Here is a 15,032-nt window from a genome sequence, read left to right on the forward strand (position 1 = left end):
CATACCACTGGGGAATGGGCTGGTATCACCATAGTTATGCGGCAGCTAGTTGCCATTGCACGGCTGCAGCACAAGCTGGCTCTGGATGCCTCTGACTTTGCATAATAACAGGCCTGGAACTGAAATGCCAAGGATAAGTTGGGCTTAATGGAAATTTAGTTGAATGAAGGCATAATGTAGGAGATGGGAGAGCGTACTTACTGACTGCAAGGGCTAGAAATAAAGTGGGACACCTTTACACTTTCTGGGTTTTTTTGTTTTGGAGCAGAGATGGATTTGTAAATTCTTTCCTTAAACTGAAGGTTTTCTGACCCTAGATTTTCATTTAATGTTGCTTCAGGTGCACCTAACTAACCCCCTAAGAAAACCTAAAGAATTATTTTTCTCTCAATTTTGATCTCAGCCATGACTGCCTTTTCTTAAACTGCTGATTATCTTTCTCAGGGCATTAAATTGGTTAGTTTTGTCATGAGGAGTTAATTAAAAAGAGCCCTGTGTGGTTTAGAGGTGTTGACTATATTGGGTTGCCTTTTCCTCTCTCCTCCTCAGTTTGCTTTTAATTGTGTTTTGCTCCAGTTCACTTATGTTTCTGTGAACCTTGACTTTCTGTCAGTCACACACAAAACATCTGGGATGGAGTTCCAGCTCATCTCTGGTGGGCACGGTTGTGTTACTGATATACTGTTTTCAATACAAAATTCTATTATTATATCAGATACCTTGAAAGGTCTGAAGTTGGAATATAAAAATAACTTCATGCAAGGAAAGAAAATGACATTTGATTCTGGCAATTCTAATTCATGAATTAATTTCAACAGATATGTTGACCATCCATCCTTTACTCTCAATATGTTCAGAGAGGGGGCAACAGAAATCTGTCTGTTTGGCATTCTGGAAAATCAGTTTGTTAGTCTCTTTGGCCAGGTGACATTTTCGCAGATGTAGAGCCAATCCAATGAAAGCAGATTAGCTTTTCCCTTCTCACAAAATGTAGGCTTCCCTCAGGTTTCAGTAATTTTTTAAAACTGATACAGGATGTAAGCAGCTCAGTTCCTTACTTTGTAGCAAGATCACAATCTACCTCATTTGATCTGCATACACAGTGGGCGTTAATCAGATGTAATGCACTGTGCAGCATGGTTGCAGGCACAGTGTTTTCTGCCCTCAAAGGAAACATCTCTCTTTTGCCTTTGTTGTTTGCCAGTCCCTTCCTCTGTTCTCCATCCCACAATGAACAAACACGGACGTGCTTGTGTTTGAAAGTTCTGAGATTATTCATCTGCCAGAAGGATATTTGCCATGCTAAACACAAACAACATCTCAGTCTGGACAGGCAATGGACAGGAGACAGTCTCAGACATCAAAACAAGCTTTTGGAATGGAGACAGATGAGTATTGCTCCATTCATATCTTTACCCAGTTCTTATTTATTTCAGGAGGGCCTACCCTGAAAAGGAGCAAGTTTTAAATGCACACTATAGAGACAAATGAAAAGAAGATTAGGATTTATTCAATTGCTTTCTGCCCCCTCTGATTCCCCCCCCCGCCTCTTCTGAAAGTGAAGAGGATTATAAGCCAGTAATGTCAAGACATTCTGCATTACTTGTCTTTATCACTATGCAGAATCTTTTATTTTCCCCCCTGTAAGGCAGCATGGAAAGAACAGATTTATGGACTGAAGGGACATTGTTTAATATGTCCATATCCATCTAGATTGACAGTTTCTACAGACTTGAATTTCCCAGGGGAACACAGTGTTACTGGTGTCAGTGGATGGCATCATTTACTTCAATGTTCCATTATTAAATTGATAACAAGATAATTCCTCTGCTTCGCACAGACTTGACAGGGTTTACAACTGTTAACTCTCTTATTGCATGGGATTTGATGCTCTAAGAGGGTTTTTAATAAGAAGCTTATTTTGATTTCAAGCCAGCAACAAATCAAAGTTTCAAGGGGAAAACATTTTATAAATTTTTCAAGTCCCCAAGACAACAGTAATTGGAAGTCCCCCTCCCCCATCTACAAGAGCATGCTCCTTTCTTGTGATTGTATTTAAATGTCTTTAGAAGCACTATTTGTCTATGCTAGTAGAAAGCAAAATTTATATTCTATGATAAATGAATTTGCTCACATATCTGAATTTATGTCAAAGTAAATTACTGGATGGAGCATGCCCTGCATTGAATCAATATCTGCTAATAAAGAAGTTTCCATGATTTCTTGCTCAGTAGACCCCCTGTCAGTCTATGGGACACCATGCTTTTTAACAAAACATGGCCCAGAAACCCATTATTCTTGTGCGAGCTGACTATATGAGCTGCCTACATTCAATAAACTCATACGCTTCTCCTAGGTCCTTTAGTTTTTCATGGTCATTACCAGACAACACTTCAACTTTTAAAAGCTTTTCTCTGAGGACTAGAAACTTGAAAGAAATAAGGGTATTCTAAGAAACTTTAAGGATACATTCTGTTGTACAGTCAGTCACATTCTGTTGGGGGACAGACAACCCCCACCCGCACTTACCTCTCTTGGAGAAGCCTGACAAGTCTGTCATATCTTTGTCTGCCTTCAGATGGACAGGAGAGGGAATGGGAGGTGATGCTGGGCAGTGACAGCAGGCTGGGCAGCAGAAGGATGACCTCTGGGGCTACCTAGAGCAGATGGGAGGACCAGTAGGCCAAAAACAGCCCTTGGAAATATGGGATGGGCCTTAGCTCTGGGAAGAGGGGCTAGGAGAGAATTTTAAAGACTTAGAAATGACAGGACAGAGAGGGTAGAAGGATGCCAGCCCATTGGTTGGGAAGCCCTGTTGTACACAATAGACTCACATTTGTGGGAGCCCAGGGAAGTCCAGTCCCAAGTGCTCCTTTATAAGTTCTGCCTGAAGACAAACAAGGAGGAAAGAGACGAGGTCATGCCCTCAGGCAGAGGTTGGAGAGAGGCTACCATGGTGAGGGAATACCCCCTTCTCTTTACTACTGAGATATTACTTATAGGCATGATCAAAAAGGAGACACTGGAGAAGATCTTCCACCTTAGACTGATTCTTACTCTCTATGACATCGTGTTTTGTTAGACTGATGAACAACTAGGAAAAAGGAAATAAACTTTGCTGCAACAAATTCAGGATATTTGGGAATTAAGAAGATGAGAATATGATCAGAGAAGCTGGAATCTGAGTGCCTTTGTACTGTTCAAAAAGAATTGTTCTTGCCTTACCAAAAGCTCCAAACAACAACAAAGGTCCAGCTTAGACAATGTTCTCCCTTATCTCTCTATGCCCAGGGAAATATGTAGTGTTTTTTTTCTGATCCATCCACTGGAAATGCCTGTCCAACAACTGACACTGGGGAGATTTTATTTGGGCTGCTTTGTTCTTAAACAGTATTTTTTAAATTATAGTTAACATTTCTTGCTCAGGGGTTTTACTAATTCCCATTGATTTCAATGGAATATATGTTTCTGTTATTAACTGGAATTTTATACAAACTTGGATTGAAATAGAAGAATGTCCATTTTAAATAAAGAAATACATGGTAAAAAGAATTAAGAAGAAGAAGAGTTGGTTCTTATATGCCACTTTTTTCTACTTGAAGGAGTCTCAAAGCAGCTTACATCTGCATTCCCTTTCCTCTCCCCACAACAGACACCCTGTGAGGTGGGTGAGGCTGAGAGAGCCCTGATATTACTGCTCAGTCAGAACAGCTTTATCAGTGCTGTGGTGAGCCCAAGGCCACCCAGCTGGTTTCATCTGGGGGACGAGTGGGGAATCAAACCTCGCTCACCACTGTTCTTAACCACTATAACAAGCTGTTTCTGCACAGTCTTGCCCTTCTACATTCTATGCTTTTTGGCCTATTCTAGTATAAATAAGAGTATATATTATTAGAGGAGACATTTTAAAACATGTTTTAATAATCAGATTTATTACTATTTTAAACTTGTTATCCACCCTGAGCCTACTGGGAAGTGTGGGATACAAAAATAAAAGTTATTATTGTCCTTGCAGTTCAAACTGAGTGTGGGTGGAAAAAGAGCTGTTTTACTCATCTGCCTGTCTGCTATGGTAAGTAAAGCACTTTCGTTGCAGTTCCTTGAGGATGCTGGCTTCCATCATTCCGCCTGCTAATTTGACACTTTTAAAATGTCTGTTTTTAGCCATGTATTTAAAGAGATCTTTTAAAAAATAAAAATGGGTCCTTGTATATGAAATGTTTAAAAGAAAAAACAATAACAACACTATACTTCCCTGAGTTTTAAATGGGCTAGTGTTATGCTGCATTTTTGTTTACTTTCTCACCTTATGACAAGCTAGAAGAAGGAATGTTAATGTTTCTTTTGTACATCAGGGGGGCTTTTAAGACTTTTCATCTCTTGTAGTCTAGGTATAAGTGGATATTATTGTTAACCAAATCTCCCATTTTCACATAGAATGAATTTTTGCATGCTAATCTTTCTTAGAAACACCAAAAGCTTCAAATTGATTCACCTGACCTGATAGATATGCTCCGTGTTTCTCTTCTTTGCATGCCACCCATCTCTCCCCACTTCAGCTAGAAAGGATCTCCTAACAGAACTATCAGGGGCTATCTCTGAAAAAGTAGCAGCCATTCAAACCACATCAGCCAACCCATCCAAATCCTTAATAAATGGAATGTTGAGCCAACTTTCACAACAAAACTATATATAGTTATTCTTTTTTGCATCTATGGTGGAAAGTACAAACACTGTGCACCAAAATGACAGTACCATGTGCTGAAAACACTGTCCAGCTTTTCCTGTCACGCATGCATCTTTAGTGTCATTCCTCTTCCTTAATTGTCTCACGTATCATGAAACAGAAACAGTGTCAGTAAAGTGCCAGCAAATATACTGAAAATTTTCCTGTTTGGATTAACTATATTAACAGATATATTCAGGTGGGCAACCATGTTGGTCTGAAGCAGCAAAACTAAGTTTGAGACCAAGGGCCCCTTTAAGACCAACAAAATTTTATTGGATCATAATCCTCAAGTAACCGAAAGCAAAATTCCTCCATGGGATTTTTTCCAAGTGATCTGGGATCTGAATCACCTTGTCTTTTATATAGATGTTTTGTTATGATTATGTCAGTAAAAGTATTTGATTGATTTATTGATTGATGGATACTGGGCTAAAAAAAAAAGTCGATGCTATAAGGAGGAGCTATGCATAAAAATAATATGACGGTTTTCACACAGCAAAAATGGTCCCATGTGCAGAAACCAAAACAGCAATGTCTTTTGGGGCAGACTTTTTGCAAAGTTTTCTGTCATGCATAATACACCCTGGCTGGGGCCAGGTATTGGGAGCATGTGACCCTGATCTTACAGCAATTACACTGGCTACTAAGGGTGTGCATTTGGGTCTCCCCAAGTTGAAAAATATACCCCCCCCCAAAAAAAAATCTTTCTTGGTATTTTTCTGGTATATTTCATCTTTCCAAATGTGTCTTGGTTTTTTTCAGGAAATCCCTCTGCCCCACAAAAATCCCAGATGTATTTGAGAATTACCTGTAGAATTGAAAACAGCAGAGAGGAAGAAGCAGATCACTCCCACCTTTCAGCTGTTTATCAGGTTTCTACTGCAGTCATCTTAAAGTTTAGAGAGACTGCAGACTATAGCCCAAGGATTATCTGTGCCAGGGAAACTGGACTGTTTCCACCAGCTGAGCTTGGGGCTGGCTTCTTGTAGAGGTTGTTTCAAACTGGGTTGCAGGAGAAGCCAGCCTCAGAAACTGCTGTGCTGCAGAGAACAATCTTCTATCAATGGCATGCCATTCTACCTCGGCTCTGTGAGTGGCAGGGCAAGACTTCCCAGCAGCATGCAGATCATGGGCCTAGTTTCTCCCTAGCTGAGTCTGCAGGGAGAGTTTTGCCTGCAGGATCGGTTGCTTGGCAGGCTCTATGGGGCAGTCCAGTTTAAACCGGGCTGCCCAGCAGAGTCCCAGCCCAGCTGCTTGGCCAGATTTTTTGGGCATCAGTGCCCATGAACAGTGACATTTTTTTTTTGCACTGTCTTAAAATCTGAGAAGGAATGGTCATCACTCATCAATGTAAAAAGTGTGCACACACTATCTTTGTATCCAAGCTTAACTTACTTTGTCAGGGAAGTCCATCTTCAGCTCTCTGATACTTTTACACCAATAGGCTGCTGTTTTCTCACTGATGAGCTCAATGTTCAGGAAAGAACCTTGGCCTGGTCCATAAATAGGACCTGAGGTAGTTCCACGAATTATTCTTGGAGAAACATTGGTGATGATGTCCTGTTAAAAATAAAACATTTTTTTAAAATCAAACAATACTTTAGATACATAAAAATAAATGCTGCAATGAGTGGAATGGAAAGTCACATGAACACATGTATCAACTTTTCAGAGAGAAACTAAATATATAATACCTAGATATATGCCAGAGACAGATAATACATTTTACACAATATTTGACACAGAATGAGACATCATTGTTTATGCCATGTAAGAGGGTTGCTGACTCTGGACTGGAAAATTCCTAGAGATATAGGTGGGGATTCTCCAGGGAAACCAATCTCCATAATGTGAAGATCAGGTCTAATTCTGGGTTGGTAATCCTTCCTTACACACTCACCACCACCCTTTGACTTCTGGTAAACAGCTGATGCAAATTTCCACAGCGTTTATAAAACCTATTTGACCAATGCAGCTGTGGGCAAAAATGAGCCATGTACATCAAGGGAACCATTGTCAACATTTTTACAAACTACTACCGATTCCAGCCATATACCATAGGAGGTCCTGCAAGTCCTCTTGGGGTATAAGAAAACAGAGTAATTTCCTATATTTTGTAATTCTGGGGAGAAAGAATATTGTTAATTCAGATATGGCACTGAAAGATACATTATTGGGTGAGGTCATCCAGAGATTTGGGTAGGGTCCATGTGTAGAAGAAGATGCAGAAACCCTGAACTAGTACCTGGAGGCAGAGTGGTTGCAGGCTAACAAACTGAAGCTTAAGTCTTAAAAGATTAAAATGCTACTGACCCAGGATTCCCCTTGAATCTGACCCAGGATTCCCCTTGAAGGAATAGGTCTGCAGTCTAGGGGTATTCTTGAATCCAGACCTAATGATGGATGAGCTTTCAAGAGAGGAAGGATCCTTTGGAGGAATATGCTAAGTGTGTGGGAGAGGGAAACTCTTCTTAGATGTGTAGGTGGGCAGGGGGGGGGGTCAGGGCTCAGCTATAGGAGTTCTTTGTGCTTTGTAAAAAACAGAGTGCCTTTCACCATCTTGTTAGCCAACCACAGCCTTTCCTGAGCAGAAAAGACCTGGCCATTGTGGAACATGCCTCATGGGGATGTCCTTGAAAAGTGTCCAGAAACTTCATTCAGTGGAGAATACTACAGATAATACTTTGCCTAGATCAGGTTGCATTGGCCACATCACTGCCTATCTATACTGGCTCACTATCTGTTTCTGGGCACAATTCAAGGTGCTGGCCAAGCATCACCATTTCATATCACCTTAACTACAAGGATTTACCATGGAAGCTGACTTCAGTTCTAAATTCTCACCTGTGTGGTAAATGTGGGCATATGTGTAAAGGAATGGAACAATTCCAACAATCATAGAATCATAGAGTTGCAAACTTAATGAGTAGTCCCTCCACCCCCTCATTATAGATCATTAATAAATGTTAAAAAGTACCGGACCGAGCCCCGAGGCCTGAGGTACCCCACTACTCACTTCCCTCCAGTCTGATGAAACACCATTGACAACAACTCTTTGAGTGCGGTTCTCTAATCTGGGGGTAGTCAACCTGTGGTCCTCCAGATGTTCATGGACTACAATTCCCATAAGACTCTGCCAGTGTTTGCTGTCATGGGCTCATGGGAATTGTAGTCCATGAACATCTGGAGGACCACAGGTTGACTACTCCTGCTCTAACCAATTCCCTATCCACCTGAGTATCTGAAAATCCAGATTGCAGTCCTTCAATTTAGCCATCAGAACATCATGGGGAACCTTGTCAAAAGCTTTACTAAAATCCAAGTAAACGACATCAACTGAATTTTCACAATCCAGCAAACCTGTTACTTGGTCAAAAAAGGAAACCAGGTTGGTCTGACAGGACCCTATTGGAGACAAATCCAAGCTGACTTCCTTGGATCACCAAATTGTCCTCCAGATGTTTGCAGATCGTTCCCTTTAATATCTGCTCCATTATCTTCCCCACAACAGAGGTCAGACTCACTGGTCTGTAGTTGCTATAACAAGCTTCAGTAACCAGGATGCATATGCATATATTGGGGAGGGGGGTTGTTAGTTTAAAAGAAACATATATGAAAACTGTAGTAGCATTTGTTGAACAAAAAGAATAACGGAAAATGCATCCAGCTAAACCTAATCAAACAATTTTTTTAAAAAATCTAGAGTTGCCAGATACTGCCTGGTACAATGTGGAAACAAGCAGGAGACTAGAATGATAGGGACATCATTGTCAACACTGTGGCATGATTTTCAGGGGAAACCTATGGAGTTTTCAGCTATTCCTAGGGAGAACAGGCTCTAGAATTTCCCCAGAAGTAACATCTGCTGTCAGCCTGGTGCCATTTTCTTGTATTCTTATTCCCCTACTGCTTCAAATACTGGCAGGAAACAGGAGCTTGGGGTGGGGTATTCCCTCCCCCCAGCTAGGACTTGGCAGCCCTATTCTTATCTTGACCAATTCTAAAGTAAAGTGATTTCCTTTGGATCAACCTGGTTTCTTGCTCAGGTGAACTGCTTGCAGTTCTTTAATTAGGCAAGTTTTTTTTAACTAACATTTCTCTGACATCATTATTTGCATATCTTTCTCCTCACTAATCATTCTCTAGGATCTCAGATGTAGTACTCAGATCTTTACCAGTCATGGAGGATATCTCAAATTTGGTTCTCTCAAATTATCGTTTTCTTCTTTGAATTCTCCAAACACTGGTTTATGTTTCATTGGCTGGCCATGTCAACTATCTTCCTGAAACTGGTCTGGTCAGGAACACTTATTTCTCTAGCAACTATTTAAAATGTAACATAACAAGAACCAAATATAGCATTGTTCTGAACACAGTGGAAAATGGCAGTGTGATGCAGCGGTAAAAAAGGCAAATGCCATTTTGGGCTATATCAGCAGGGGCATCACATCAAAAACACAAGATGTCATAGTCCCATTGTATATGGCACTGGTCAGACCACACCTGGAGTACGGTGTGCAGTTCTGGAGGCCTCACTTCAAGAAGGATGTAGATAAAATTGAAAGGGTACAGAGGAGAGCGATGAGGATGATCTGGGGCCAAGGGACCAAGCCCTATGAAGATAGGTTGAGGGACTTGGGAATGTTCAGCCTGGAGAAAAGGAGGTTGAGAGGGGACATGATAACCCTCTTTAAGTATTTGAAAGGTTGTCACTTGGAGGAGGGCAGGATGCTGTTTCCGTTGGCTGCAGAGGAAAGGACGCGCAGTAATGGGTTTAAACTACAAGTACAATGATATAGGCTAGATATCAGGAAAAAAAATTCACAGTCAGAGTAATTCAGCAGTGGAATAGGCTGCCTAAAGAGGTGGTGAGCTCCCCCTCACTGGCAGTCTTCAAGCAAAGGTTGGACTACACTTTTCTTGGATGCTTTAGGATGGTTAGGGCTGATCCTGCGTTGAGCAGGGGGTTGGACTAGATGGCCTGTATGGCCCTTCCAACTCTATGATTCTGTGATTCTGTGAATGGCAAAAGCTTTCCCATTATATCTGGTAACAGTGATTTGTATGGATTCTACAAGAAAACTATTTGTTTTTCAATTTAAAAAGCTATTTGGTGAAAGCAGTTATAGCTTGCCTTCCTATAGCTTGCCTTCCTATAGCTTCATGTTGTTTGAAATCTCCCAGAATATGGTAGCATGAACCAACCAGTTAATCTCAACTACAGATTTGCCCTTTACATTCAAATGACATTGGAGGAAAGGGGTTGAATGCACCTTCACATTGCACCATTCTCCCACTCAAAATAGTCTCAGTATGCATTTGGGAATTGGGGGGCAATCCAAGCCTTATAATTAGGGAATTATGTGTAAAAAGTAGTTCTACTCTTGGATGCCATAATTGAAAATCAGGGTTTAATTTGAAGTATGGCTTAAAAGATTTCTTCTCCAGAAGATTTTTAATTACTAAAATTCATTATAGAAAGTATCAAGATCTCCAAAGAATTGCCGAAGGCATCTCATTTCCCCCCCTGCACCATTTTTCAGATCTTTCAGTGTTCTGCAGAGCCTGTAAAACGGAGCTCTTCTGCCAGGTTTATGGTTGAGGCTTGGGCCGGCGAAGTAGATCTATCACCCCCCCAGAGTTTGAAGTGAACATCGTTGGATCTCCTTCTTCACCACTCTAGTAGGGGGGGTAGGAGTGGGGTTTTCCGCCATGTTCGGGGTATTTTGAAGTCTTTTAATGGGAGTTTTAATGGGGATTTTAAAGACATTGTGACCTGCCATGAGCCGGTTAGGGAGTGGCAGGAAATGAATCAACAACAACAACAACAACAACAACAACAACAACAACAACAACAACAACAATAATTTTTCTCTCAGCTAACAGCAGCTTTAGCATCTTCTTCTCTATCATTCACATTTTCCCCATTCAACTTCTCTTCATTCTCTCTTCTTTCCCTGCTTTCTTCTCTCCCTTTGGTCTTTCACCTTTCCAATCTCCCCATTTGCACAGTTGACTAGCAAGGTTCAGATGGCTTAGCAGTACTGTTGTGACTGTTTAGCAACATCACAAATGGTAGAGAGATATTAGCTTGTAGTCTCAGTGGGAGTCTTCTTTAAAGTTGTATATTTCCTTCTATTCTTTTGGGTGCGGGGAGTACCTCCTCATAATTCTTTCTTCTTTAAGATTGCAGATTTTGCTGCAGACCTCGGTCTTCCCTTTTCCCACTGTGTGGATTTTTTTGATGTGCTACCTATACCTAGCTTTCTTAACCAGGGTTTTGTGAAACCCTGGGGTTTCTTGATGACCCTGGAAGGGTTTACCAAATGGGTGGGAGTTAATTAATTTAATATATATTTTAATGTATTAAATATTTAATGATGATATGACCATATATGGTCATGTTGACCTGCCTACCCTTCCCAAAATGGCCAATTATGGGCCTGGAGGGGGTGAAAAGGGACGGGTGCCAGGTAGGCATGTACACAGGTATACTTCCCAACCACATTCTACACCATCTTGCCCCTTCTGAGGTTTCTTGAAGCCTGAACAATGTACTCATTGTACCTAGTACTCATATAGGATTAGCTTTTAGATCAGTTTAAATGCAAAGTTTCTATCCTGTTTTGGAATGAACCTCTGAGTCTAACTTTAGCAGAAAGCACAGTGACTGAAAGGAACATGTTACATTATATCTGAACCTCATCATACACACACACACACTCACACACACAGTGAGAAGGACAGTTTTTATTTTAAATGTTGAAGTACCCTCTCCCAATGTCTTCTATACACCTGTATTAAAAAAATAAAATAAAAACTAGTCTTTGTGGGACATACTACATGGAAATGCATTTGTTTGCCAGTTTCCAATAATTCTTTTTTTTTTTTATTAAGGACCATTTAGTTAAGGATTTCACAGAATTATTTGGTTAAGTACTCATACTCACCATCTTGTCATTTCTAGAGAGATAACATGAACCCCCATTAGTATATAGCAATTAAGGTCAATTTACATATTTTAATTAAGATCCATCCCATATAAAACAATTAGGGTAATAGGCATACTAACTGATTTCCAACTAGATAGACAGGAAACCTTAATTAGCATTAATTAGTGCTGATCTGCATATGTTTGATAAGGCATACCCTCGCCACAAATGATTATTTATTCCCGAATCTGCCAAATGCTACCGTTGCAAAGATAAAGGAACTTCCTTCATATTGTATGTAGATGCTTGGTAATTTTTATTTGTTTTCCCATTTGGACTATTTATTATATAACAAATGGGTAGAAATGGTGTCAATGCACAAATATGTACATTCCTATGTAGAGAAAACATGCCAATTAATGTGTAGTAGTTAATCAGCACTGCTGACATTTCTATACTAATGGATCAAATGAAAATGCTTAGAACTTCTATCGTATTTTTCTCCTTCTGTCCCAAGATACTGAAAGTCAATAAGCTGCTCAGATAATTCTCTACCATCTTCTGATATTGTGGACAGTAATGCATACCATACTCAGAGAAATAGGGACTTTTATGAGATTTTTTTTCATTAATGTATTACTTACATTTTCTTTTCACTTTCCTCATTTTTGTCTATCCATTATAATACTCCTAACCCTCTTCAAAAACAATAAAGTGATGTGTCTCCTTGTCTTCTATTTGCTATGTTGAACTTCTGTCCAGCCACGGAATGGTGACCTAAACCCCCGACAGACACACACAAGGGGCACATGTGGGGGAAACAGCCTTTCCTAGTCCCCTTGATGTTTCAGATCAAGTTTAATTATATTTGTATAGTCTTTTCAGGGATGTAAACATGTAAAACAACTTCCAGAGTGCTGTTACAAATGTTACCTAAGTTTATCCTAATATTTAACCCACATCTACTTTTCCTGTACTTTATTGTACTTGTACAATGCCTGTTTTGTCCTCAGCAGAGATGTCTTCCTCTTTTTGGACACTTTTTAAGTATTGGTAGGCTGACAGTATCTCTTTCCTGGTTGTTAAACACGATAAGGCACCTCAGATACAGAATTCCAGGCCACAAGTGACTGCACATTATTATAAATGTGTAGTGTGAAGGTCAGAGTTCACAGTCCTACCCTTACTAGCATGTTCCTGTCTCCTACAGACACCAATTTGTCACTTCTCAAGCATCAAAATGGTCTTGTGTCACAGAACTCTTTATCTCAATGTCTCTGTTGTAGCCAGTTATCAGCTACAACAGAGTTACTTTCCACACTGTTTCTTTGAGGCTGGTCTTCAAAGTACCTTTCTATCAGAGGATAGGTCAGCCTGTCAGTGTATCCCCCAAATCTTTTCTCTAATGAAACAACCCATTCTTAGAGAATTTGCCTTGTAAACATTTTGTCTTTGTAGCTCCCCTATGTATCCTTTCCAATTTCTCAGCATTCCTTTTGATCTGTAGTGCCCAGAATTGAAGACAATGCTCAAAATGAGATCTTGCTTGTTAGGGTGCTCCATGTGATCTCATTTTTCCCAATTTAGTTGATGAGTAATATAAGGCTGATCACTTCTTTCATTATCTATGACAAGTGGTTACTAATTTCTGTCCCAGTAAAGCTACACTTGTATTCAATGAGAAAAGCATGAAAGGAATGCAGTGTGCTTCTCTTTTGACAATGAAGACACTGAAGCAAGCTGAAGATCTGTTAGCACCCTCACAAATATCTGTATCCTCCACATTTTATTTCATTGATCATCTTGCCAATGGGGAATTTTAATTTTATATTTGTATTCTGCCTCTCCCTGGCAGCTCAGGCTATGTGGAATGGCTGAAGAATCTAGGACTTACCAGTTTACGGGAGGGAGGGGTTGCTAAGGGGAAAATATCAGAGCATTCTTTATCAACTTTTTTTACTGTTGAGAAACACCAGAAACATTATTCAGGCTACAAAAAATTCCAGAAGTGGTACAATTGTGCATAACATAGTTTAGAAGCATAGCTGTGTACTTGCCCACCCAAGGCCCCTCCCTTTCCTACTCCCTCCAAGCCATTTTGGAAGGGGTGTGTGGGTCACATGATCATATATGGTCATATCACCAGATATATGTCTCTGTGTATTTAAAAAAAACCCCATTCAGTCAGGAAACCCAAGGCTGCCAAGAAACCCCAAGGGTTTCACAAAACCCTGGTTATAAAAGCCTGCCATAGAGGTTTATAAAATTATGCATGGGGTGGAGAAAGTAGACAGAGGATGCTTTTTCTTCATGCTGCCATAATACTAGAATCCAGGGCACCAGTCCCATGAAGCTGATGGGCAACAGGTATAGGATAGACTAAAAGTTAAATACTTCTTTAGTCAATAATTGAATTGTGAAATTTTCTGCCAGTGGATGTAGCGATGGTCATGAGCATAGATGGCTTTAAAAGGGGATTAGTCAGGTTCATGGAGGACCCTCTCAAACCCTGTGACAGGAAGCATCAGGGGAGGGCCTTCTCTTCTATGCCCTGTTTACTGACCTTCCGGAGCATCTGGTTTGCCACAGTGTGAAACAAGATGGCCCACTTGTCTGATCCAGCAGGGATTTTCTTGTGTTCAAAGCTGCAACCTATTATCATCTCTTGGAAGACAGCTCAATAAATATTTGAACCTTCCTAAACAGAAGAGATTACAACAATTGCCCACAAAGCACTTGCTTTTCAGGTACCATTCTGCAAATCATATATATTAATTAAAGAGTGTTAATAAACAGAGAAAGAAATCATACAAATGCCTTGAAGAACTAAATCATGCCATTACCTTAAATAATATAAATACCTCGAACAAACAAAGAAGTAAGAATACACTACACACTTTAAAAATAAATTCTTATACTTATTATGCATATATTCAAATACTGGAAAAGCAGATGTTCTGCATGAAAAATGTCTATAGACAAATGCAGGTTTTGGATGAGGATAATTTTACAAAGCATTGTGATTTCATTACAACTTACTCGCCTTACATTATGCATTTTTTCAATTGCAATCTACTCCTGAGGGCCTCCTCAGATATTACTTTTCTCTACATAAACATGGTAAAAATGGAAGTGTATAAATTGAAGCACAAATTCCTTTATTGTCCACGCTAAAACTGATCACACGTTTTCTTAAATAATGACATATTTGAAAGATTTTGTTAATATTTTCTCACGGAAGGACATGATATCTGAATTACTATTACAAGGGCCTTGTCACCTTAAGGACTAATGAAATTAGTCCAAGCTCTCAGGAGCCACAGCCAGGTTTTGCCTCACAAAAAGATCATGCCCAATAAATTTTTAGACTT

The 15,032-nt window shown here is 40.0% G+C and overlaps 1 protein-coding gene across 2 annotated transcripts in view; it reads right to left on the reverse strand.

Moving 5' to 3' along the window:
- DPYD (dihydropyrimidine dehydrogenase) overlaps positions 1 to 15,032 on the reverse strand; it is a 609,807-nt gene that overhangs the window by 206,405 nt on the left and 388,370 nt on the right. For both annotated transcript variants that reach the window (XM_077332983.1, XM_077332982.1), the window contains one exon: positions 6,125 to 6,289. In XM_077332983.1, the coding sequence (XP_077189098.1) occupies positions 6,125 to 6,289 (165 nt within the window). The remainder of the gene's footprint in view (positions 1 to 6,124; positions 6,290 to 15,032) is intronic.

This window comes from Paroedura picta, chromosome 4, assembly GCF_049243985.1.
Source record: "Paroedura picta isolate Pp20150507F chromosome 4, Ppicta_v3.0, whole genome shotgun sequence".
Taxonomy (NCBI): Eukaryota; Metazoa; Chordata; class Lepidosauria; order Squamata; family Gekkonidae; genus Paroedura; species Paroedura picta.